Source organism: Martes martes (assembly GCF_963455335.1).
Source record: "Martes martes genome assembly, chromosome: 8".
Taxonomy (NCBI): Eukaryota; Metazoa; Chordata; class Mammalia; order Carnivora; family Mustelidae; genus Martes; species Martes martes.
Window position 1 is genome coordinate 68,283,847 of NC_137895.1, and position 27,935 is coordinate 68,311,781.

Here is a 27,935-nt window from a genome sequence, read left to right on the forward strand (position 1 = left end):
GTGGTTATTGTTGTGAGTTTCATATAGAACAGTCCATTTTAAGTTGGTGATAACTTAAGCATTCTTAAGAAGAGTCTACTTTTTTACTGCCTATCCTTGCATATTTTATGTTTTCAGTGTCATATTTTACATTTTTTATTTTGTATATTCCTTAGCTGACTATTGTAGTTACAATTGATTTTATTACTTTTGTTTTTTAACCTTCATACTAGCATTATAAGTGATCATTACTTTCTATATTTTCTTGTTATTAGTGCTGTTTCTTTTCAGCTTAAAAAAGATCCTTTAACCTTTCTCATAAGGCTGGTTTAGTGTTGATGAACTCCCTTACCTCTTGCTTGCCTTTAATCTCTCTTTAATCTTTAATCTCTCTTTCAGTTTTGAATGCTAACCTTGCCAGGTATAGTATTGTTGGTTGGAAGTTCTTTCTTTTCAGCACTTTAAATATATGATGTCACTCTCTTCTGGCCTGCAGAGTTTCTGCTAAAAATTCAGCAGGTAGTCTTATTTATTTATTTATTTATTTAAAAGATTTTATTTATTCTTTGAGAGAGACAGAGAGAGCACACAAGCAGGGGGAGAGGCAGAGGGAGGGGGAGAAGTAGGCTCCCTGGTGATCCAGTCAGGAGCCTGATTTGGGGCTCCATCTCAGGACTTGGAGATCATGACCTGAGCAGAAGGCAGACACTGAAACATCTGAGTCACCCAGGCGCCCCTCAGTGGGTAGTCTTATGCGGGTTCTCTCATATGTAACAAGCTGTTTTTCTCTTGTTCCTTTTAAGATTCTTTATCTTTAACTTTTGAAATTTTAATTATAATGTGTCTCGGTGTGGATCTCTTTGGGTGTATCTTTTTTAGAATTCTCTGAGCTTCCTGGACCTGTAGGTCTGTTTCCTTCCCCAGCTAAGGGAATTTTCAGCCTTTATATTGTCAAGTATGTTTTCTTCCCCTTTCTTTCTCTTTTTTCCTTCTGAGACCCCTGTGATGCAATGTTATTCTGCTTAATATTGTTTCATAGGCCTTTTAAACTATTTTCACTTTTTGAATTCCTTTTTGTTGTTGCTGTTGTTCTATTTGGGTAAGTTCCACAGTGCTGTCTTCCAGGTCACTGATCCTTTCTTCTCCATCACCTAATCTGCTTGCTGTTGAACCCCTCTAGTGAATTTTTTCAGTTCAGTTGTTGTATTCTTCAGCTCTGTGACTTCTGTTTGGTACTTTCTCATTTTTCTATCTCTTGTCGAAGTTCTTATGATATTTATTCTTTCTTCTCTTGAATTTGGTCAGCATTTTTATGACCACTACTTTAGAGTCTTTATAAAGTAGACTATTTATTCCTATTTCATTAAAGTCTTTTCCCAAGGTTTATTGCTCTTTCATTTGGAACATATTCCTGAGTTTTTTGTTTTGCTTGACTCTCTATGTTTGTTTCTATATATTAGGTGAAACAGCTACCTCTCCTCTTGGAAGGAGTGTCCTTGTGTAGTAGATGAACCTTATCTTTTAACCTTCCCCTGGCTCTTGGTTGTCTGCCAAACCTTTGTGATTATCTGAGTAGTCTAATTTGTTCTTTATAGGTATCAGTTGTTGAAGGTGTGCCAACAGTGTTCCAAAGGGAGTTATTTCAGTCAGTACCTAGATGCAGGCTGATTAGAAGCCAGATCCTCAGGAAACATCTTTTATTTATTTATTTATTTATTTATTTAAGATTTTATTTATTTATTTGATCACAAGTAGGCAGAGATCACAAGTAGGCAGAGAGAGAGGAGAAAACAGTCTCCCTGCTGAGTAGAGAGCCTAATGTGGGGCTCAATCCCAGGACCCTGGGATCATGACCTGAGCCAAAGGCAGAGGCTTTAACTCACTGCGCCATGCAGGTGCCCCAGGAAACAACTTTTAAAGTGTGCAAATATAGACAGTTCTGTGGGATCACAATCATAGGTCCTGCTGAACCCTAAACAGGGTCTGGAGGTGTTCCCTGAGAAACATTTGCAAGAAGTGGGTCTTCAGAAAAGTGTTTAAGCACCTTTCTGGGAGGTACCAGTGAGCTCTGATGAGGTCAAGGGAGGGTGCACAGATGGTATGTCCTCACCTATATTCCCTAAGAACAGCTCTGTAGCCTTAAATGTGTGGCAAATTTGAATCCTGTCCCTCCGGTTGAAACTCCAGGACATTTAAGTGGGGCTTTTTCATGTGCAGACTGAGGTTGTTGTTTCAGTGTGCTGTCTGCTGCCAAGAATTGTCTTTCTGATTATTACGGACCCTGGGGTCCAGAAGCACAAGCCCCTTTGACCACCAGAGCCAGACAACCAAGAGGCCTTCTCTGTGTGGATTGTACTCCCCACCAGCTTTAGTGAGGCTGTAGTTGCCTGTGGCTTTATTAAGTCCAGGAGAGAGCTTTGGGTGCAGGTATGCCTACAGCTTTAGTGATGCCAGAGAAGAGCTCTAGGAGCACAGCATGCTGATGTCTTTAGTGAGGACTGGGATGTGCTCGGTAGGGGCAAGGCAAGCCTGTAACTTTATTAAGTTATGTCCATGAGTGCCTGCCTGTGTTGCGTTAGCAAGGCAGAGGGGGAGTGCAAAAAAGTCACTCTCCAGTGCCTTTGTCCCCAAGGAAAATCCCAACTAATTAATGCACCTCTGGCAGATGCTTTTAAAAATAGCAGCTGAATGTCTTCTTTGCAGAAATGTCTGTTCATGTCCTCTGCCAATTTCTTGACTGGATTATTTGTTCTTTGGGTATTGAGTTTGATAAGACATCCAGATGGCCAACAGTCACATGAAAAAATGCTCCACATCACTCGGCATCAGGGAAATACAAACCAAAACCACAATGAGATACCACCTCACACCAGTCAGAATGGCTAAAATTAACAAGTCAAGAAATGACAGATGCTGGCGAGGATGCGGAGAGAGGGGAACCCTCCTACACTGCTGGTGGGAATGCAAGGTGGTGCAACCACTCTGGAAAACAGTGTGGAGGTTCCTCAAAAAACTGAAAATAGAGCTACCCTACAATCCAGCAATTGCACTACTGGGTATATATCCTAAAGATACAAACGTGATGCTCCGAAGGGGCACGTGCACCCGAATGTTTATAGCAGCAATGTCCACAATAGCCAAACCGTGGAAAGAGCCTAGATGTCCATCAACAGACGAATGGATAAAGAAGATGTGGTATATATACACAATGGAATACTATGCAGCCATCAAAAGACATGAAATCTTGCCATTTGCGATGACGTGGATGGAACTAGAGGGTATCATGCTTAGCAAAATAAGTCAATCGGAGAAAGACAACTATCATATGATCTCTTTGATATGAGGAAGTGGAGATGCAAGGCGGGGGGGGGTTGGGGGGAGGTAGGAAATGAAAAGATGGGATTGGGAGGGAGACAAACCATAAAAGACTCAATCTCAAAAAACAGACTGAGGGTTGCTGGGGGGAGGGGGGACGGGAGAGGGTGGTGGGGAAATGGACATTGGGGAGGGTGTGTGCTTTGATGAGTGCTGTGAAATGTGTAAACCTGGCAATTCACAGACCTGTACCCCTGGGGATAAAAATACATTATATGTTTATTAAAATAAAAAAATTAAAAAAAAATAGCAGCTGAATCACCCTCACAAATAATCCAGTCCCCTCTCAAACTGCTGCCTTTGTCCTGATTCTTGGAATGAGTGAGTTTACACAGGAGCCCCTCAAAAGGAGTATCTCAGATTCCCACAACTCCTTGGGTTCCTTGGATGTAAGCCCCATTGATTTTGAAAGCCAGACATTTTTCATGCCTCCTCTCTGGTGCAGGTTCCAAGGGTAAGGTGCCCGGTGTCGGGTATAAACCCTTCACTTTTCAAGGAGAGGTTCTGGTCTATGAGATCTCTCCCTGGTTTGTGCTGGCATGTGTAGGTTTTGGTAAGACTTCTTCCTCTCTTATCCCTCCTCCTCCCTAGCCCTCTCCAGCCCTTTTATCCCTTGTTGTAGAGGAAACTGTTCAGCTAGTTTTCTTGTTTTCAAGTGGAAATTAATCCATATGTCATTGTAGATTTGGTGTGTTCATAGGACTAAGTAAGTTCAGGGTCTTTTTATGTTATCACCTTTTTATGTTACCATCTTTTTATGTTATCATCTTGGACCACACTCTCAATTTCTAACATATCTTAAGGAATCTGAAGAATTTCTTACCTTAAGCAATTTGAATAAATGTGATTTGCTGGGTTTTTTGGTTGGGATTTTCACAATGGCCTCAAGGACAATCTGACCTTCTCATTTATTCTCTTATAATAAAATGTACAGGGCATTTCACGAGTTGAGCAACAGGCTGCCCACTCAGAAGCATCACCCACACCATAGGAGGAGAACCCAAATTAAGGATTCCAGAGACTCCAAACAACCAATAATATGAAGAAGAAGCCAGTGTGGCAGAGGTGATCTGGATCCAAGAAGAAATGGAAAATGCCTATAATAAAAAAGTAAGTCTCTAATTATAACATGTGCTGTTGTTTGTCTTTTTTGCAGAATTTTAAATGCTATTAGAATTCATTCAACTGCTTTCTTCCTCCAAGACTGAATTATTGCTATTGCTTACTGAAGAAAAGTGCGTTGTCTCTTGGTCTTTAGAAAGATTGTTAAGTTTTTCTTATCTCAGTGAAAAAGGTTATTATCACAGTGGAAGGACTCAATTGCTTAAATTATATTTTGGAAATTTAATTTTTTCTTGGAGTCTTACTCTTCCACTTACTGGCTATTTGATCTCAGTCACTTTTTAAATTTCCGTCTACCACAGTTTCCTAATCTGTAAAACTGAGATAATAATAGTATCCATAAGCATTTAATAATTGTTAGATACTGGCAGAATTATTGTTAAATGAATGCTTTGCAGTAGCCTTCCTATAGTCTTACCTGATGACTTTCAAGTATAAAATGTCTGGCAGGTAAAGTACAGTGACATCAATAGTGGTCATTATCATTAGGCCTGGAATTGAACCAGGTGTTGAGAAAAATGAAAGCATGGTCCTGACCTTAGACATCTTAAAATTTATTTATGTGCATAAAAATATGTAGTAGCAAAGTTGTATTCTATTATAAAAACTTATTAAGCTATATAATTTGTGTACTCTTTATGCATATTATTAATCAATAAAAAGAACAAGAAATAGAGAATTGCTATGACAATCCCCTAATGTGGGATAATAAAAAAAAGACATTTATAGCCTAGTTGGAATTACAAATTGGAATTAATTAATTTTTGGAGCCACCACACTGATAATAAAGTAGAAATCATCATAAATCACCACTAATTTGATTAACTTTTTAGAGCTGGAGTTAGTTCCCAAGCCAGATGAAAATATTTTCCTATTTACAGGACAACTAAAAGAATTGACTTGCTCTATGTCTACACTATTTGAACATGGCCTGCTAGAAAGTTGCAAGGAAGTAACTCTAACAGAAGAGTTTGCTTAATTAATCTGGGACTTGCCAAAAAAGCAAGAAAGAATTTTTCTTCTATGTCTAGCAGAGGAGTCCTGGGACAGAATGTCTACTCCTACTTATCATAAGCCCATCCCTGAACCACTTATTGAGCCTCTGGGATGAAGCTTTCACTGTCTAGCTTATAATATCATGGGGCATGGGAATATTGTGATTGACAGTCCCCAAAACAGCATGTTTTGGGAGAGACTATTCATTAAAGGAAAGAAGATAGGTAAGCAACTCACATTTGTTTGCAAAACATGTAAAGAAGTTTAGATATTCTCCTGCTTTATCAAATTTTCTAAGTGGAGATAAGGGGACCAATTTAAAGATAATTGCTGCAATCTGGGTAGGACCAATGAGGACAATGACTGTGGAGAAGAGAAGTGATAAGAAGAAAGCTGGTGGATGTAGTATGTATAGAAATGATTGACTCACTGGGTACGGAGGGAGGAATCCAGGGTGGATCCCAGAAATTCAGTTTGGGTGACTCAGCTGAAGGTGGTGACATACCTCTTAAAAAAGGAGACAGGAAGAGAAGTAAGTTGAGGCAGAAAAGAAATCCCAAGTTCAGCTTGGGACATGCTGAGTTGTAGAAAATGATAATGAATTGGAAAAACATAAGTAAAACCATTCTGTAAAGATAAAAAAAAAAGATTCTTTCAACAAATCCAAAATTTACATAATTCAAAACATCTACAGAAGGAAAAGAAAGAAGAAAAAGAAGAGTTCAGTGACAGTTTGTTCTGGCAAACGAGCTCATTGTGCACTGTGCTTTACTTGGGTCCTTAAAGCAGCCATGGCCTTCTTATAAGAATATCTTTCATAGGGCACCTGGGTGGCTCAGTGTGTTAAAGTCTCTGCCTTCAGCTCAGGTCATGATCCCAGAGTCCTGGGATCAAGCCCCGCATCGGGCTCTCTGCTCAGCAGGGAGCCTGCTTCCCCTTCTCTCTCTGCCTGCCTCTCTGCCTACTTGTGATCTCTGTCTGTCAAATAAATAAATAAAATCTTAAAAATATATATATCTTTCTTCCACTGCATTTTGTTACTACTGAATAATTTTTCTCATTTCAAAATAATTCATACCTTTTAGAGACCACTTGAAAAGACAAAATAAAACAATACATCTTGTACAATAATAAATATTTTGACACAGTCTATCCTTTGTATAATGTGTCCAGTTATAAATAACATGTCATTATAAAAAATAGTCTAATAATACAGAAAAAGAGTAAAGACCTCTTAAGTCTCACTACCTTGAAGTAGCCCCTGTTAGTGTTTTGTTTATGTTTTCACATATCTCAGACACATACACACCCACAAATGCACATTTACTTAGCTGGGGTCATATCACATATGCTCTTTTTATTATGGGTCATCCATGTATTTTTAAAAACATATTATTTACTTATATTTCTTTTTTGTTTCCTTCCTTTTCTTTATTCTCTCTCCAAAATATCTCATATTAATGATATATATATGTATATTTTATATTTAATAAATTACATGTTATGTAAATATATATATAGATATTTTATATGGGTATGTTTAATGGATATATACAAAACTATAGAGGAATTGGTAATTGTTTTAAAATTGTTTTTAAAAAGTAGGGTCATATTATGTACACTTTCCTGGCTTTCCTCCCTTTTCCCCCATTTGTGAAAATCCTACCAAATCTCTGGTTTTAGGTATCACATTAGATTGTCTCATCTGCTTGAGAGTAACTTTCCTAAGAGCAGAGCCAGCGTCATATTTGTTTTCTATAAAACAGACAGAGACACAAGAGTGAATATACTGATATTAACAATAGCTTGAAGGTAGGCTGTTGAGAATGAAAATATTTGGGCTGAATAATGCATCAAAGCTCAGTTATGCAAATCATGAAGTGACAACTCAGCACCCCATGAAGTCGATAGTATGTTTCCCCGTTTCACATGAAGAAAAGGAGGTGCAAGGACTTAAAACAACTTTTCCAAGAACACAAAGCCTGCACATTGTAAAGTCACTATATGCCAGTCTCACAGATGCCAACTGAATATGTTATCCCTCATGTTTTGTGCAATAAATCGAAGCCATAATAAAATCAGTATGCCACACGTAGATAAGAGAGTAATTGAGTTTTGAGGACTCACACAATGTTCTTTGCCTGGAGCTTTTCATGGTCCTCCCATGGTCAGTTTTCCTCTTTAGAGATCTTTTCAGTGAGTAGTGGACACGAATTTTCACATTCCATTGAGAAGAATGAGACACAATATGGTTATTTTATCAAATGACGGGCAAGAAGCCAGTAAAGGAAAAAGACACTCTAGTTTTATTGATCCTCAGGCTATAATTCTGCTTCCCAACAAAACCTGAATCCTGGAAAACCCCATTCAGCCTAAGTTTTGTTATAAAAGTAAATCTCAGCACTTGGTTAATTTATGGCTTTGAGGAGAAGAAAAGCAGGAAATGTGGTGCTTCATATGGGACATAGCTGGTAATGCGGTCACTTTGGGTCTCTCCTGAGCTGGGTGTGCTATGCAGATGGCCTGCATCTAAATCTCCCAGAGAGTTTGTTGAAAGGCAAAGCCTAGATCCACCCACTGAAACAGAATCTGGAGGTTGGAGCCTGGAATTTGGGTGATGGACTATGGAATACACTTTTAATAAACATGTCAGATAACTTTTGTACATACATGCGCTTGAGAACAATTGCTGTGTCCTCCAAAGGACTCTTGGATATCTTGCTTGGTGGGAAATGCAGCCACATACTGTAGGCTCTTGGGGAAGTTGCTTATATTTCCTGATTCTTGGTTTCCACACCTGTAAAATGGGGATAATAGCACTTGTTAACACATGAGTATGTTTAATGGATATAATTAATTATATCCGTAATTAAAAGTAAAATATATAAAGACTTATAATTAAAAGTAAAATATATAAAGATTCTGGTACCCAATGATTAACTATAAATGCTGTCAAGACCAAATTAATCATAATTAGAGAGAAAGCTTGTGAGCTTTAGAAAATATGAATCTGATTAACTTGATTCACTTTCAGTTTGGAAAAAGTCTTGAAGAAAGGAGGTTAGGAATTCAGTGATACACAGTGACTAAATTCAAATGAGTGTCAAGATTTTTAAGACTCTGTCTGAAGCACTGTCACTCCCTCATGGCATTCTTTAGGGGTAGACGGATGGGTAACAGGTAACATCATGGGAAAGCAGACCCAGCGAAGGCATGCAACAGAGAAGGGCATTTGTGAGTCCATTCAGAGGAGGTGGTGCCGTGTAGATAATGGTGGTGAAACTGTGTTGACTCAGGGGCCAAATGGTGAAGCAGTGATACCAAGACAAACTGGAAAATAGCAGTACAGATACAGACCTTAGGGAAAAGACTAGGATGTGCCAAGTTAGGAAAAAAATGAAAAACAGAACCAAAACACCACCCAGAATCTTTGTGAATTTTAACTTTGTAAATGCATATGATGGAAAAAGTTCATACCTTTTCTCAAAAAGGGAAGCAGTTAAAAAATGAAATCTAGAACCAATTCTAGTGAGCACTGTAAGAAATTTTATCAAGGGAACTTAGACGTGGCTAGAAATAAGTCATTATCTCCCATAGCCTTAGAGATCTCAACAATGGAAAGAATAACTAATTGTCTCTTATGGACTGTTTCAGGGGAGCAACCTCCCATCCCCATTTTAGAATAACACAATAAAATGCTGATTTTGGTATTATTTAGTCTAAGTCCATTCTGAATTAAGAATATTAACAAAATATCATTTCCATTAATAGGTTTCCTATGTTGCGCCTCTTGTTTTATGTTCTGTTATGTATTGTTTTTTATACAAAATCAAATTCATCAAAGAGAAGGAAGAAAATGTTAGTCACCATTTATTGGGTTCTTAGCTAAGGCTAAGATTATTTTTTTTTTTATGTTGAGTTGTATGAGTTTTTTTTTTTTTAAGATTTTATTTATTTATTTGAGAGAGAATGAATGAGAGAGAGCATGAGAGAGGAGAAGGTCAGAGGGAGAAGCAGACTCCCCAACGGAGCTGGGAGTCGGATGTGGGACTCGATCCTGGAAGTCCGGGATCATGACCTGAGCCGAAAGCAGTTGCTCAACCAACTGAGCCACCCAGGCGCCCCAAGTTTTATGAGTTTTTTATGTATCTTCCATAGTAACCCCTTATTGAATATATGATTTGCAAACATTTTCTTATTCAGTAGGTTGTCTTTTCATTTTGCTGATGGCTTTCTTCGCTGTGCAGAAGCCTTTTAATTTGATGTAATCTCACATGTTTATTTTTGCTTTTGTTGCCTTTGGTAAGTACTATTATGATGCTCATTTTACTTATGAGGAAACTGAGGAACAGGCTGAAACTCATTGAACTTGTCAGGGTCAAAGGAGGGACTGAACCCATACTACACTCTGTGCACTAATTACTATTTATTGAGAGAAGAGGGGCCTCTCATGTTAGATGAAAAGAATTTAGAAGTTCTTTATTCCATCAGTAACTGGAGAAACCCTGATTGTGTTAGATTCTAAGTCCATTTGTGTATTTGCCCTGCTTTCTATTCCTGGAATCATCCCCTCAGAGACCCAAGGGGTGACATTACAGCAATGAAATGAGCCATCTGTCACTGAATATTTTGGCTGCAAAGCTTTATTTTAGATCCAGTAGGCAGGAAAAAGACCTGACAGGGATTCTGCAGGGTGAAGTCCAGGGCAAAGGTCTGGTAATGACATTGCTGCTGAGTGAAAACCCTTCTCTCCCACCCCCGAGGGCTTGCACATGGCTGCTACCCACCCAATTTGATTGTGATCATCTGGAAAATATTATCAGGAACTGATTCCCTTATTTGTCATACTGCTTCATTTTTGTTATCTGGAATCAGGGACAACTTATCTAATGACACGAGGGAAAAGAAATAAAAAATTTTAAATGATGTTAAAAAAACAATTTTTAACCTGGGGCCAAGAATACTTAGAATATTTATATTTTTAGAAATTAATAAAATTATGCTTACATTTAGATTCCCAAAATTTATTTTCAAAGAAAGTTTTCTGCTTTGGACGAAGTTTACTCATTAAAAAAAAAATAGGAATTTCACAAGGCTTGCATTGTAGCTTAGGAAACCATGATAGGTCCAACATGTTGTGTTAAATTGAATGCAGTGACTAAGGAAAAATACTTTATTTTACTTTCATGAATATATTAATTATTAATAAAAATCAAGATAAAAAATACATGTTTAATAGCCAGCAAAAAGATTTCTGACATTGGCCTCTGAGTTTGCAGGGACCAGGGAATGTACTTATCCAGGAAACTCTCTGGGAACAACTTTTGTTCCAGTTAAATAGAAAAAGGCATTTCAAAATTCTTAACTTCTATTAATCTCTTAGCTTCCAAAAGTGTGGTTGGCAGTATACCATTTATAAACCTGGGCTCATCGTAACCTTTTAGGTTTTGGCATTTGGGTGATACATAGGCATTAAATTGGGGATGGCTACCCAGAACATCTCAACCTCGTGAACATCATCATCCCTGGGCAAATTCATCACAGAGCATTTTAACATTTGCTCATATCTTGCCCACCTGTAAGCATGCCTAATCCAAGAGTGAATGTTGACCTAAATGCAAAGGAGACACAAGTCATTCTAAACAAGCAATTGAGTAAAATAAATAATAGGTGATATATTTTTATCATGTGTAAATGGAAGAACAAAGTGCATAAAAATGGGATGACAAACAAAAGGAATTCAAGAGTTACAAGTTTAGCCAGGGAAGAACCAGTTATTCTTTGAGGATAGAGCAGGTTTCCTTGGCAGGTGATATGATGCTGGGAGAAGTCAATCACAGGGGCCCTTTGGCTTGGCAGAGAGAGATGGCTCCTGACAAGTTGCTTACAGAATGGCCAGAAACAGTACAAACCAGCTTAGGCAAGAGCTACAGCAGTTAGCTCCACTGGAGCCTGATGGGTGATAGAAGGCAGTAAACAGGAATCAAGGGCTGTGCTAAGGGCTCAGGAACTGAGGGGAGCAGGTCAGGGGATGGAGGGCAGTATGACTCAAGGCTAATTTAAAGACATCAGCTGTGAATGAAGGAGAGGATGTCAAGGAATTGCTGAATTAAAGGTACACAGTCAGCAGGACAGCTATGGTTTCTTATTTTTTGTAAGGCAAGTTCAGATAGTTTAGTGTCTTCTAAAACTATATATTAAGGAAAATTGGTTGCTAAATAATGTTGCAACTTTCTTCAAAGGACATTGACTCTTTACCATTTCAGTCTAACTTTTAAACTTTGAAACTTCCATGTCCCAAAATTTAAACATGATTCTCAATGTTATTTCTACCAGCTTCACCTATACTTACAATGTCTTGACCTTTTGAGGATAGGACAAGGCTGACAATATTTTTATTAGTTTTACTTGCTAGGTGTGGTAGGCAGAATTCTCAAATAGCCTCCTAAGAATCCACAGAACCTCTGAAAGTTGTGTATTGTATGGCAGAGTTAACCTTTTAAAAGAGAGATTGTCTAATCTAATCTAATCTAATCACATGAACACAAAAGCAGCAAGCTTTCTCCTGCGAGTGGTGGAAGAGGAAGACAAAGAGATTCAAGACACAAGAAGGATTTCATGTGCTATGGTTGGCTCCAGGAACTTGAGACACTGAGAGGAGTGTTGGGCTGACAGCCGTCAAGGAGATGGAGCCCCTGTCCCACGGTAACAAGGAGCTGTGTTCTGCCAACTGTTTGAATGCACTTGGGAGTAGATTCCTCTCCAGAGCATCTGAATGAGAGCTCAGCCCAGCTGATACTCTGACTTTGGCCTTGTAGGATCCAGCCAAGACCACCAGACTTTTCGACCTATGGAACTATGAAACAATAAATGGGCACTGTTTTAAGTTGCTAGTTTGTGGCAGTTTGTCACACAACAATAGATAAATGTTAGCTGTTACGTCTAGGCAAATGAGACTCCTGCCTGAGTGATGGAATAAACCTCGTCTAGGCATTCATTCTAAATGTCCATGATCCTGTGGCTTCATCTTACATCACACTGGTTCATTAGCACACATTCTACTTTGTGGGACACAGGAGTATGAGGAGGCCTCTGTGTGTTCCTCTCTGACAGCCTGGAATGAATGATGTTACACTTAATCGTGTATCAGCTGGTGCAGGATTTAGCTTTTTGAATGCAAAAGTCATGTTCACCAGATGCCCTGTGCAGGGAAATCACCCCTGACAAGTTGAGATTTGCCTGTCACTCACTCCCTGAAATTCTTCTCATTTATAAAAGAAAAGGTAAAAACAAAAATACATCACAGACTGTTAAAATTGGGGTGTTGCAGAAGGAAAAAGAAAAAACCTTTCACTCTAACATCAGGCAGATTTTCAAAAGATTCCTGGGGAATGCAGCATTAGCTATTAATGCACTTGGACACTTGTGTTTGGGAGAATATGTGCTGCTTACATATTCATGAGGGATCTTTCAATTTGCATACATCCTAGTGTTAAGGAGAGTCAAAGCAAACTAAATCTAGAAGGTTGTCCCATCTTCCCTTTAGAACTGAGACCGTGAAGGACCCCTGATCAAACCTTTAAAAACTTGATGTAGAGCAGGAAAAAATTTCTAGGGACCTGCCTTATGTTTTATTTTCTTTCTTTCCTAGTCATATGTGTAAAAAGAGGCAAAAGCCCAAGCAAAATCTTTTTCTTGGGGCCTGATCAACTAATAGGTTGATGTTGCCCTTACCTCTGCTTCTCAGGGTCCAGCAACCCCTGTTTACTGGGTGATCCAAATTGAAGCAATCATGAGTCCAGTCCCTGCACTTTTCTTATTAGAAAATAAGAATTTTCACATCCCTAAAATGGGGGAAAATAATTCTTACCTCATAGGGTTGCCACGAAAATTAAGTGGGAAATGTATGAGAAGACTTTAGCATTGTACCCAGCATTGTAAGGGCTCTGGGGAGCTGCTTATTGATGTTATTTTAACTTCCCATTTCTCTGGAGAAGACACAGGATTGTGTGCTTGGAACTTGCTGGTTAATTCCTAATATGGCTTTTGCAGTGTAAGATTCAGATCTTATACTTTGCAGTTAGCAATGGCTGAGCAGTACAGGAGTTATAGAACCCATTAAAGCTGGAGGGTGGTTAACTTAGTTAAAATGTGCCACACACTTTTACATACTACTTTAAGGGCAGTGTTTAGAAATGATCTTGATAAACTTATGACAATCTGCATACATAATTATATATTCGGGAATACACATCCAAATGTCTGTTATTCTTGATTATAAAATAGGGTGATGTGGAGAAGTACAGAACCCTGTAGAGGGATTTTGTAGGTAACTAATGTCTACATCAGATCTCATAGTTTATAAAGTCTTCTAAAACAATAATTATAATAGTGCTTTTGGGTTATAATACATTATCATCATCATCATCATTAAATGAATGATGACATTAAGATTTAGGAAAGCAAAGTAACTTGCTTGAACTTGTGCTTTAAATTCCTAGGTATTAGGAAAGGAAAGAGAGAGTGAGAGAGAAAGCAGGAAAGAGAGAAAGAGAAGAAAGCAGGAAAGAGAGAAAGAGAAGAAAGAGGAAGGAAGGAAGGAAGGAAGGAAGGAAGGAAGGAAGGAAGGAAAAATTCCTAGGGAATAAGATTGTTTTCTTTCTAAATATTCCTATAAAGAGCAATTTACTTCCAAGGAGTTACTGACACATTCAACTGGGGAAGGACAGATAAATTCTTGTAGTCTACAAGGAAACCAAATTAGAAATTATCACTGTATAATACAATGAGTCATAAACATCTAAATTTGTCATCAAGACAGGTAAATTAAGAAATCAGTTATAAATCTTCTGTGTGTTTTGGACATAAGGATATAAATAAGGAATGGAGTAATGTTGTATTTGTGATATTTAGAAAGAAGGTGGAACCATGCATTGGATTTCCATTTTGGATTTCCATTTGGATTTCCATTGGATTTCCATTTCCCCCTTACTCATTCATGACATAAATCTCTAGAGAAAAGAAACATGGAAACATCTTTTAAAGTTCACTTTCATTTCCAGTTGTTTATCTGTGGCCATGGAAAAATAAATTTCATGCCTGTAAATTCAAAGAGTTGGAAAATAATTCTGGAGCCATATCCACTTAGAAGCTCATTTATAACAGCTCCATAGTTTAAGAGTTTTGAAGTCGCTTCCATCCCCATATATGCCTCATCTGTTTTCCTTCCTTTATCCACATTTAGAAACAGGAAGAGTATAAAACCTCTAAGGGCAATGCTGTTGTAAGCATTGTAGGGAAAAGAAGTCTTAGGGACTTCTTGTGGAGTGTGTCTTAGGCAAGGGGCAATTTTATCCCTTTTCCTTGGTGATACTGTTAGAAATGATAGGTTAGTTGTGTTCAAGACACTTGTGGTTTTTTCCCTTTCACCAACTACTCAGCTATTGCTTTTCCTCCAATAGATCCATCTCAGTTGCTACACAGGCATCTGTTTTCTTTGGTTCCCAAACCACAGGAGCCTTGGGCACTTGCCTTGCAATTTGCCATAGGTTGACTTTGCATTAACATACACATTTTGATTTTTGTAAAAATGATAGTTCTACACATTTAATTCGGGTGCAACTTAGAATGATGCTGCTAAAACTTTGCCAGTGGACTTCTGCTTTGAGGTGTTGGGATTTGGATAATATGGCACAGTCAATGAAATAAAAAAGACTTTATCACCTGGGGAAAAGCATACAACTTTTAGATAAGCATGAAAGTAACTATAACCTAAGGGAATGTGGGATGTTCTTTCCCTCAGGGTTGGGAAAGGATGTAGAATAATTCAAGAATATTCTGATTGGTAGTATAAAATAGGTACACAGAGAAGGCTGTTTCTGGCAGAGGGGAGCTAGGATACATGCACACGTCCTTGGGAAAATGATAAGAGGAGCTTAGCTGTCAACAGACATTCTGCTCCTAGGTCTTAACCTTCACTTAGTTTGTTGTATATATTTATGTTATTGGGGTACCTTAGTTAATGAGAGGTTTTGGTCTGTATCTTGTAATTAGAGGAAGAAATGTCCCATATACCAGGTACTATTCTGGGGCTGATTAGGAACACTGAGCTGCCTGACAGGTACTAGAAATCAGTCAGGAAGATTGAACATCCAACAAGGTGGGAGCAGGAGTCCAGGACTCCCTGTCAAGTGGATCTAAGGTCAGGAAGTTGCTTCAGTGACTTATCTAGATCAGTCCATGCACAGTGGGATGTGAAATGCAGTTATTCCTTTTGTATTACTGAGAGATTAAAGGCACCAAGTACCACACATTCAACAACTAGTGTGATACCAGGGTATAGTGAGGGGGGCTGGTGCTGAGAACCAGCCCCAAAACCAACCATCTTCCCTGCCTTCCCTTCCCAGATAAGGTCCTCAAGTAAAGTGCATGTATGTGTGTGGGGCCGGGGGTGGGGGGTGGTGGCGCGGGGTTGGTGGGAGTAGTTGGAGAGAAAATGCTGCCCATAAAAAGGTGCTGTCTCTGTAGAAAGAAGTTATTCTTTCCATATATATACATTATCACTTCCCAAGACCAAAGAGAGACCTCAAAATAATTGCCAAGACAGTTTGTGGGGCTGGGGTGGGTGGGGTGGGTCAATGCTGGGAGTGAGTAGATGGTAGATGGTAGGGAACAGGGTGCCTGAATTCTTCTGCCCTCCCCACCTTCACAGAGTCAGAAACTAGGGATCTCTTCATTGAAATCTGAGACCCATTGGACCTGCTGAGTGCTCGTTTTTCTAGGGACAAGTAGAGAAAGGTCTGCAAAGAAATATGCTGGGAGAGCGGGTTGTAGAGACACAGTGTTACTTTGTTCGCTTAGGCTGACAAGGACATGAAAGTTGAGTGGGATAGGGGATGAGGGTAGGCTGTTTTCTGGAAGAGGAGTTCTCTGAAGCAAGAGGCTGTGGGGCTGATGGCTAGGGGTGGGAACTAGCAGTGGATGGGTAGTCTGGCCAGAGCCCTGCTCCCAAATCTGGAAACCTTGCAGGAGGAAGGCTGGTCCTGCAAAGAACCCCATGTTTTCCAGACTGGCGTTTGCCCCGAGACACACAAACAGAAACAAAGCCAGCTGTTCTAGGTTGGAGAAACAGAATTGACAGCAGTCAGAACTACAAGCTTGCTCTGTCAAGTAAGGAGGCATTGGCCCCATTCCTTCATTTCTCACTGCTCCAATGCTGGAGGAGCCAGCACCTAAAAGAGGACGAGGTGAGGCCTGCTAGGGCAGGTCAGAAACACCTGTCCCTAAGAGCCATACCTTGTCCCTACCACACACATTCACATACTCTCAGCCTGAGCTAAAGAGAGAAAAGAAAAAATAATTTCAATATAGCAACTTAAAGTTTCAAAACAAATAGTACTATGTCTTAAACACTGGAATTAGACTGTTCTAATAAGTAAAAGTGGTTGAAAAAATTTTAAGTATTTTATATATTTATTTGTCAGAGAGAGAGCACAAGCAGGGGGAGTGGCAGGCAGAGGGAGAGGCAGGCTCCCTGCTGAGCAAGGAGCCTGATGTGGGGCTCCATCCCAGGACCCTGGGATCATGACCTGAGCCAAAGGCAGATGCTTAACCGACTGAGCCACCCAGGCATCCCCGCTGAAAATACTTTTAAGGGCACTAATCAGCAAGGAGAAAAGGGGAGCATTGACAGAAATATTTGGATGCTGTTATTTATTGGAAGAAATAAGACGTTTTTGTTTACACACAGAGCAAATTGAGGCTCCTCAATAGATTGGGGCAAATATAACTATGCAGACTCAAGCTGGTCAAAAACACTGCACCAGCTAAGCTGGGTGCTGTCAAGAAAGGAGAGAGACAAGCAAAAAGAAGAAAAGGAAATAGGTGGGAGGCGGAAGCAGGGAATAGAGGCCTTTATCTCTTTCTACCCAATTGAGGGCTGTGGAAGCTTTCATAATGGGCCTGGGGAACTGCCCTCGATGGGACCTGAGTGCAGAGGGGATGCTTAATCTGCTGCACTTCATCTAATTGTTCAACAGTAAGTAAAACCAATGCCTGCTCCCTTTCATAATTGTCATTTAACCGTATGTGTCTTACTCTGGATTAAACATGCATAGTTCTTTTCACCATTGAAATCTTTCATTATCTTTATTCCCTTTCTCTTGCTCTCTAAAATGTGGTACCTTTGGCTTAAAGAAAGATATGTATTTCTATTATATTAATACTACATATTAATAACATATTAATATGTTAATAATATATTTATATTAACAATATATAATATATATCTTTTAACAATATATAATATATATCTTTTAACAATATAATATATATATTATATATAATATATATCTTTTAATGATTACACAGTAATCATTTTCTGAGTCTTTTATTTCCTTTCAAGCACATTTGATTTCATGCCTTGAATGTGAGAAGCTGAAGCTTAAATCAATACTACTGAACACATTTGCAAAAGATGAGAGTTTTTTTTCTCTCTTTTTTTTATTAAATTTTTTATTTATTTTCAGCATAACAGTATTCATTGTTTTTTCACCACACCCAGTGCTCCATGCAATCTGTGCCCTCCCTAATACCCACCACCTGGTTAGAGTTTTTAAGTAAGTTTCCCAATGCACACAAATGGATGAACTGCCAGGATAGATTATTTGTCCCATTTCTAGAAAACAAAATAGGTATAGATTTTCTTCATTACAATAGAGTTTATTTCTTGCCATTCTTTATACAGTATATGCAAAAAAAAAAAAAAAAAAGGCAAGGCAGTATTTGCAGTTGGTTGAACAAAGAGTGGCCACTGAGGGTTTTTTTGTTTTTGTTTTTGTTTTCTTAAGATTTGCCTGACTGATTGACTTAGAGAGAGTACACATGGGCGTTGATGTGTAGGAGAGCGAGGGAGTGGCAGAGGGAGGTGGAGAGACTCTCCGGTGGACTCTGAGCTGAGCAGGAGCTGTGGGTGCTTGATTCACAACCCTGAGGTCTTGACCTGAGCAGAAACCAGCAGGCTGAGCCACCCAAGCGCCCCAAAATTGTTTTTTTATAAAATACAATCCACAAAATTTCTCTTTTCTTGGTCAAGAAGGTTTTTATCTGCTTCCACACTTCCAAACTGGCTAAATGAAATTGTCTAGTTGCCAAAACAAGTTACCCTTAAATTGAGAATTTTATTAGAACAGCCACCATAGATGGCTGCCACACCAGTTTGAAGGGCCACAAATACATCATTTGTAATGCTGGGAGGAACTTCGTGGAAGAATATAAATTTTACTCTCACATGATTTTGATTTTATGGGATACTGTAACTTCTGGAATGCCTAATAAAGAGGGAAAAGAAGGTTGTTTTTAGTAGATAGTTTAGAAGAAACGATTCAATGTGTTTTGCCAATATGAACTCTTAAAAGTGCAGGTGCCTCATAAATGCCCAGGCTTAGCCTATATCAGGAACGCATTTACTACTTTGATACTATGAATAACACAGTCATTTACTATCTGGTATGACTCCATAGTAGAACTTACATCAGGCACACTTAGATCACAGGATCTAAAAAAAGCCAACTTTTTGGTACACTTGAAAAAATAAAGCAATGAGATATACTCTTGGCTGGCGATTAGTGACTCTTCATAGGAATCAGAGGTTTTTCCTTTTTTCTGCTCACCACTCTACTTAAATGAAATCGCAAAAGTCAACATTCACATGTGTATATTTGAGTATATGTGCTGCTGACGTGAGCACATGTATATATTTGAATACACTCACACATTTAATTTTTTTCAAAGATCACAATGCTTTAAAAATATTGTCTTCTAGATTCTTTTCAGAAACTTTTCCCCCCCCCACACATCAATGATGGTACTTTATCTGTTAAATAGCACCTATAATGAACACTTGCAGTGACTAAATTCTTCAAAGGAATTTTTTTTCCTCTCTTTTCTTTTGGATGTTCTCAAAGGGCATTTATTTGCCCCCATCCAGTCCACCTGTGGAGAGACTGGACTTCCCAGGCTAATAGTAAGGGCTGTGAAAGTAACCTCAGCTTGAAATGCCAAACTTCTTTGCCCCTATGCCTGGGAAAGAAATTTTCCTAAAAACTGTGCGCCCGTTCAGTCAGTTTTGACTTGACATCTAAATTTACTTTAATTGTAATTTTAAGTAAATTCAGGTTTTTGTTACTAGGAAGTAGAAAATATTGAATGTCTTATAAAATGAAATGACTGTAATTAGATAAATATTTCATGATATGATTTGATTAAATGCGTTTTAATTACATTACTGGATAAAGCACCCTGAATAGGAAAGAAGGCATGAGAAATTTATAGCTATGGGATTCTCAAAGTATCTTAAGTTTTTAGGTAGTCCTGTAAAGCACTCCAGTTATAACAAAAAGAATCAGCATTATTGATCTATATTTCCTCAATTGTTCTAAATTCAGAAACATTTAAATACTGGTTAAAATATTTTTGTTTTTAATGCAAACTTCATCTTCACATATATTTATATATATTTATATTCATTTACAATATTTATATATTATAAAATATACAAAAGATTAATATTCTGAAATATTTTAATAAAATAAAATGTGTATTTTATACATATCTGTAAAACAGGAGAAGACAGCAGATTCTGTGTATTTAAGAAGCCTTGATTAATCATGGAAAGAGTCTTCTTCCAAACCAGTCTTTTCCTGTATGCCTTTGTTTGGGACCTTGGAAACTTTTACACATAGTAATGCCCAGTAGTGAGATTTGGTGTTTGTGTGTGTGTGAAGGTATACCTTTTTTTCTATAAAATGGGAGAAGGACCATGGAGAAGTAGCCTCATTCTCAGGCAAATTAATTTTTGGAAAGAACATATATGAAAGTTGAAAATTTGAAAATTTAATCCCCTAAAACTATTTTTATATGTAAACCCCCAAGCAAAGCTCAATGTAAAGACTACCTACTTGGACAGTATCTTTCTTGATCTCCTACAATTGAGTAGAATTTTACAAGGCATACCTTGAAGTGAATCTTGATCTATTGCCAGTCCTTGGTCTACTTGTTGCAGTAGTAGAACAGGTGAATTAATTAATTAATAGAACAGGTGAATAATGACAACATCATGATTCAGTGCTATGATGGTAAATGTTTAACAATTGGCTCTTGGGAAAGGAAGGAAGCCTAATTTATAGTGTTTGGCCATTTCTGTGGTATAAATACCCCCACTATGGCCTATTTCAAACTTGGGGCTCTTGGGAAGGAAGGAAGCCTAATTTATAGTGTTTGGCCATTTCTGTGGTATAAATACCCCTACCATGGCATATTTCAAACAATTATATGAAGTAATCCAGCTTGCAAAATTCCTAAAATTAACAATCAGCTTTCAGGCTCTCATGAGCTGGTCTGAGCCAGCCTCAGCACATAAGTGTGTCATGATTTATTAATTATACTGTTTAGATCAGAGTCAGCTGGAGAAGCAGTGGGTTTGAAGTCTCCCAGGATTTTTCAATATGTATGCCTACACTTACATCCTTATAAAAAACTGATACCTCTCTTCAGGTTTCCATCTGACAGCTCCCTCACCATCTCTACCATTGTTTGGCCGTGTGCCTAGAATGATAACTGACGTGTCCTTACTTGGTGATACGCCTTACTGTGATTTTCTTCCATGTGTGTGCAAGCCATGTTAGGTTTCTAGTACCAAAATCATGAACAAGTATCTGTTTTCTAATATGCTTTACAAAACATTATTGTTAAACTGGCCTGTCTTGTTCATTACCTTTGCAGTTTTGGCTTTATTTGGGGGGTATTTATAAGATACTCTTTGAACCTGAAGATACCATTGTACTTAATGGGTCATGTCCCCTTGATTTAATCCTTGGAAGCAGACCTTGAGATAAAGATTTGCTGCAATTTAGAGGTGCAGGGAACACTAATAAGGGAGCAGGAAGGGAATACAGGGAAGGGAAGGCAGCCCATAAAATGTGCATTATTAAGCCAGCCACAGTGAGTGAGTAGGGCTTACTCTTAACGGTAAACACATGCCTCGGAATCACCCTGCCAAAGAGAGAGGGAGCTGGGGCATCTATACCTGAATCCTTGAGAGCTGTTGGCTTAGGGCTGCCTCTGAGGTTGCTAATCCTAGCTCTTCCATTTTGTTACTTATGTAGGCCCTTTGGCCCTCAGTTTTGAGATTTACATCTCAGGCCAGAGATAAATATCGGCAGCCGGAAGAGGAGTACGGGTGTAAGGGTGGGCACTGACCAATGTCTGCTGTGTGTTAAAACTGTCACCAAACATGGCAGTGCTTCACTAGTATTACTATTTTGTCTAAAAAGCCCAGTTACTTATACAGCATGTGCAGGGTACCCAAAGAAACCAAACGCAAACCAATCACATTTTGTCTTGGCCAGGGTTTCTTACATTAGGTAGGTGTTAGAATCTCATAGGAAAATGGCTCCAAACACAGAAACCAGAGACCCCACTTATTTTTTTTTTTAATATTTTATTTATTTGAGAGAGAGATAGAGAGAGGGAGCATGAGCAGGGAGGAGGGCCAGAGGCACAAGCAGACTTCCTGGTGAGTAGGAGACCGACTCAGAGCTGGATCCCAGGACCCTGAGATCATGACCTGGGCAGAAGTCAGTTGCTTAACTGACAGCCATTCAGGTGCCCTGACCCCACTTATTCTTAACTATATCAAAACTTGAGCATCATTTCTTAAAAGGTAATTCCCAAATACTGGTCACCCAAGGGATAGAGGGAAGTTTATTATGAGACAATTACCGAAGGTTGTTGTATTAAAAATAGATCCAGAGAGGCTCTCCAGTCCTTCTTCTCCAAACATGTGGCTTCAAATATATTTGTCTGTTTAAAGCATCCAAGTGATAATAACCCACGGTCTGGTTTGAGCAAAATAGTAAGTAGAGCTACTTGTTGCAATGGTCATAGGGCTGAAACTACAGGGACTGGAATCAGGGATGATTTCTAAGCAAGAAACTGTAACTATGTTTTAAATATTTATGTTAGAATACCTAAGGGCATGGTGGGGTGGGGTGTGCCTTTACCCCATCTGGCAAAATTGGGATTAACAGGGAATTGCCTGGTAGTCATGAAAACCCACTAGGTCAGCATTTGTGTAACCTTACCTGTCTGAATGAGTGTGGGTGGAGGGGCAGGCACATACTAGACCAGGACTGCTTGCTGCCTGCAATCTAGACCAGAACAGCAACCAAACCTAAAGTCCCTTCCCAAGGTGGAAGTCTGGGTATAAATGGAGAGAAGGAAAATTAGTAGCTGTGGGAAAAGAATGAATAAATGGGTTATGGAATGAAGGAAATCCAATATTACATTAACACCTCAGAAAAGGCTCAGAGCAAGAAATGATATGTCTCTTGCTAAGGTGAAGCCATATATTGCTGACACTGCTAGTGTTTTTTGGAACCTGACAAGATGGGATGGAAGCCTAAACACCTGAGTGGCCTCAGCTTAGGAGACATTCTCACATGATATGATGACGATATCCTAGATAGTTATTAATGCCTGCATGAGATTCTAGTAATATGCCAATATCTTTTGATTTTTATGATTATTTTGCTATTAGGGATTTATGTTTGAAGACTAGAGTTGGGGCAGTGATACTGTGATTTATAATAAATATGCACTTGCTCTAACTCCCATTTTTGGCAGGAAGCTACTAAAACCCTTAAAATTTCCTTAGCAATAAGAGTGATAAAGGTGTCTTGATAGCCATAAAAAACACATTTCAGCCACACCTGAGTTTATGTTATGCATTTTTTGGATAACACCTGAAGATGAGAGCTGGTTGCCAGGAGACCCTCCTTCCACGAGAGAAGAGGGACTAGAGATTGAGTTCAGTCACCAATGGTCAATGATTTAATTAATCATGCCAATGTAATGAAACCTTTATAAAAACCCAAAAGAATGGGGTTTGGGAGCTTCTGAGTAGGTGAACATATGGAGGTTCGAGCAGAGTGGCACACTCAGAACATGTAAGCTGTATGCTCCTTCCTATACCTTGTCCTATAAATCTCTTCCATCTGGCTATTCCTGAGTTATATCCCTTTGTAATGAACTGCCAAGTATAAGCAAATGTTTCTGAGTTCTGTGAGCTGCCCTAGCAAATTAACCAAACCCAAGGAGGGAGTCTTGGGAATCTCCAGTTTATAGCTGGTTGGTCAGAAACACAAATGACAACTTGGATTTGAGGTGTGTGTGTGTGTGTGTGTGTGTGTGTTGGTGGGGGGCATTTTTGTGGGACTGAGCCTTTTTAACCTGTGGAATCTGATGCTATCTCCAGACAGATGGTATCAGAATTGAGTTAAATTGTAGGACATTCAGCCAATGTCAGAGAATTGCTTGGTGTGGAAAACATACACACATACACACACACACACACACACACACACAGATTGGAATTGTGTCAGAATTTTAGAAGTATATCTATGAATGTTCACCAACTCTGCTTAAGCATTTTAGAAGAAATTTTTTCTCTTTGTCTGTGACACAGTTGATTTATACTTTGCCTCCTACTTACTCTCATCTTCTAATACATGCCATCCCAGAGTCTATGCCATAAATACTGAGTATTTTTTTAACTTTCTATTTTACAGACCATTTTCTTAAAAATTAAATTAGAAATTTTCTAGTTATAGCAGCTCCTCTAGGAAGCCTTTTCTGACTTCATATTCCTTTGGCCTCCCACAATCCAGTAGAAGCTTTCCTAATGGCAGTTGCCTCTTCCATGGAAATGATGTGATTGTTATGTGTTGGTAGTTCCTGCAAGACTTCAGACTCCACAGCTATGAACCTGGTTTTGCTCATCTTTGTTTTCCCATCCTTGAACACAGTGTCTGGTCGATAGTGGGTCTTAATAAATACCTACTAAACAAAACCACATTGCTCTTTAGGAACATATGAAAGGAACTCAGGAAGATAAACATTGCTTGTGAAACAAAAACATTCATGAGTCCTTTTGAAAAGGGAACGTTCAATCTTATAAGCTGTAAAAACTGACTTTCATAAACGTACATTTGTACTTAATTCTTAAAGGGACTGATTTGGTTTGTATTCTTGAAGCAGAAATATTCCAAAGCTATCCATGACCAATCACTAATGTGGATTTGTCTGTTCCTTCTTTCTCTCTCTTTCTCTCTTTTTTCTGTTACATTAGATAATAAATATGGGCCTTTTTAAAGGAAATCATAGACAGCAATATTATCTATAATGATTAAAGATGACCAGAAAGACAATGTAACAATACATTTCTTAAGTCAAAATAAAGAATTTTAGTAAGGATTACATCATTTATTAAAATACACTGAAGGTAAGTGAAAATAAGAGGCTGAATAAAAGACAACTCATTAAAAATTTCATCCTAACAACTTATATACTGTGCAAAAAGTAAGATGTTAGTCAGGTGACCTGAGAAATTCCCTTTGTAGAATATGACTATGAAAGAAAAGATTTTCAAGAATGATTTATGGGTGTATTTTTTTTTTCCTGTATTGTCACACCCTGTCTAGCCAAAGCTGCAGAAGAATTTATTGGGAGATGTTATAAAATTTCTTTCCTTTAGGACCCTTAAGATGGGGTTTGAAACCTCTCTCACTGATGGATTCTAAAAGTGGCCTTAGACCAGAGGACTCTTTAACTCTTCTTTTAGCCTTCAGAATAGTCCCCTGTGATAGTGGCTGGATATTTTGAGCTGGATTAGAATAAATTTAAGAATAAATTTATCTTCATAAGGAGAGGAAAATGCTGCAATTTGGTGATAATGATACATTTATTTTGGGCTCCTGGGCTTCAAATTGATATGGAACTGAATCATACAGAAATTAGAGTATGCAGATGAAGTAGTTGAGATGCTAGAGTTTCCTCTTGTGATATTAAAACTAATGCTATCAGAGGATGCTGCATGTTAAGTCAGGAGAAAAAATTCTCAAGTGAATGTTGGATTTCATGGTAGAACATCAAAAATCATCATTTGATATCATGTGATTTTGATTGGGAACTTCTTGTAACAAAACAGGGTTTTCTCCCTCTCCCCAACCTACCTACTTACCTACCTTCCTTCCTCCCTTCCTTCCTTCCTTCCTTCCTCCCTCCATCCCTCCTTTCCTTCCTTCCTTCCTTCCTTCCTTCCTTTTAGAAGTTACCTTGCTAGTTCTTAATTTGGTAATATTTTTATGCTACTCCTGATAGGAGGTCATAAAAATAATGGAATTTCTGAGTCAGTCATAATGTGGAAAGTATGGTTATCTCACTTTGTGTTTATGAATGAGGAGAAGCAAAAATAAGAAGGAGGAGGAGGAGAAGCAGAAGAAGAAGGAGATGATAGTGGAAAAACATGGTCTTTTTAAAAATGGAGAATGATTAAAGTGCTTTTAGAAATGGCCAGATTTAGGGGTGCCTGGGTGGTTCAGTGGGGTAAGCCTCTGCCTTTGGCTCAGGTCATGATCTCAGGGTTCTGGGATCGAGCCCCGCATCGGGCTCTCCGCTCGGTGGGGAGCCTGCTTCCCCCTCTCTCTCTGCCTGCCTCTCTGCCTACTTGTGATCTCTGTTTGTCAAGTAAATAAATAAAATCCTTAAAAAAAAAATAAGAAGAAATGGCCAGATTTATAACCTGAAAGACTGAAGGCCCCGTTTGTTCACAGAAGAGGCACAGAGGAGTTCTCTCTGCTGTAGTGACTCATGCTGCTGAGCTGGAAGGTTCTCCCACAGATGAGAGGGTAATTTAGTTTCTAGCAGTCTTCTTGTTCAGTTTACTCACAAAGGTGCTAATTAGGGGAAATTGTTATGGTGTTATTTTTTCACTTTAACATCTGTTCCCCATGAGCTGGACACAGAGAATTAAGTCGTTTTGTAGAAGCTGCCAGGCAAGTTGGATGGCAGTGATTCTGAGTCATTATCATAAGAAGTTAGAGTATAAACCAGAGGCCTGGTTATAATAGGATCAGAACCCCAAAAATCCATGGACTTCCTACATCCAGCTAAATGAACTGCCCATGCTAAGATTAGAAACCACAGTAGCCACTGCTATAAAAAACAATAGCTTTTGCACATAAACATTAGAGATGAGTAAAAATATATCAGTTTTACTTTTTTCTTAAAAATATGTTAATATTTGTACCTGGCATTGTTCTAACTATTGACATGCATTAACTCATTTAATCCTAATACCAACATCAGTTATAAGGTAGATATTATCCTCATTTTACAGAGGTCAAGTAAGTACTTAGCGGCAAGGAAACTGAGGCATGAGGTGGTTAAATAATAAATGAGTTGTGAGTCTAAGATTCTAACTCAAACTATCTTAGAACTAAAAATAAAATATCTATGTTGCTATCTATATGCAGAAGCAGTCAGAACATATTATATAGTAGAAACTTAATACTCATTTATTTTTAAATTTTTAGAAAAGATTAATTTATTGAGAGAGTGCAAGATGGGAAGATGCATAGGGAGAAAGAGATAAGCAGACTCTCCACAGAGTGGGGAGCACAATGCGGGGCTGGATCCCAGGACCCTGAGATCATGACCTGAGCTAAAATCAAGAATTGGATGCTTAACTGACTGAGCCACCCAAGCACCCCCACAGTACTCTTTTAATGAGGAGTTTACCTGAAACGAACTCAACTACATCATTTAACTTTTGCCTAGCAAGAAAACATTTAAAACTTAGAATTTAAAATGTCTAGAATCCAATACTGTGATATTTTGGTTCTTAGAAGAGTCTCATCTACTCTAGTTGTGTTCCCAACTCCTCACCTGGCATTTTATAGGAGTTCAAGTGTGAACTCTGATTTGAAAGACCAAAACAGGGTCTAGGGAGAAACTACAATAAAAGGTTAAAACGAACTCTTGCTTCCATGGTTCATTGCCTGTGGGGAGCTACTGAATACCTAAGAGAAGCTGTAAAATAATAACTACCCAGATGATCTCTTTTCCACTACTTTATATAAAGTCCATAAAGAGTTATTGTTGTTTTCTTTACCCATATTATAAAATACAGGTCATACAAAGGGACAGTGAACCTTAATAACTTGCTCAGTAGCTTTGGAAAAAAGATATATAGAAAATCATTTGTGGTACAGAAAAAATGCAGTCTAAAAAAATATGGGCCCATGTACTTATTCAACAAACTTGGAAATCTATAGAAATTGAAGATTTTAAATACTTGATAAAACTCTCCTATAATTTATTTTTAGTTATGACTATAGGAAACTACTTTGCTGTTTTGCTATTTGTTCATTTGCTTAAGAAAGTAAAATTTTATCATTCTGTGTTTTTTATTTGTGTCCATCTGTTGGTATAAGGAAATCATTCTTTATTGGTACCATATTATCAATGAACTAGAATCAAAAATCTCCTTATTAAACCTCCAGATTACTCTTAGAAATCCTAAGCAGGCAATTTTTCAATTTATGAAAGATATTTTTTCTTTGTAC

General features: G+C 38.3%; 1 protein-coding gene across 1 annotated transcript in view; it reads left to right on the forward strand.

Annotated features, from left to right (window-relative positions):
* The window catches only part of LOC308347079 (uncharacterized protein), a gene marked incomplete at its 5' end in the record, with an annotated part of 318,527 nt that overhangs the window by 122,199 nt on the left and 168,393 nt on the right, over nt 1-27,935 (forward strand). Inside the window, one exon of the mRNA XM_080810237.1 lies at nt 4,289-4,464. Coding sequence (XP_080666363.1) covers nt 4,289-4,397 — 109 coding nt within the window. The 3' untranslated portion in view covers nt 4,398-4,464. The remainder of the gene's footprint in view (nt 1-4,288; nt 4,465-27,935) is intronic.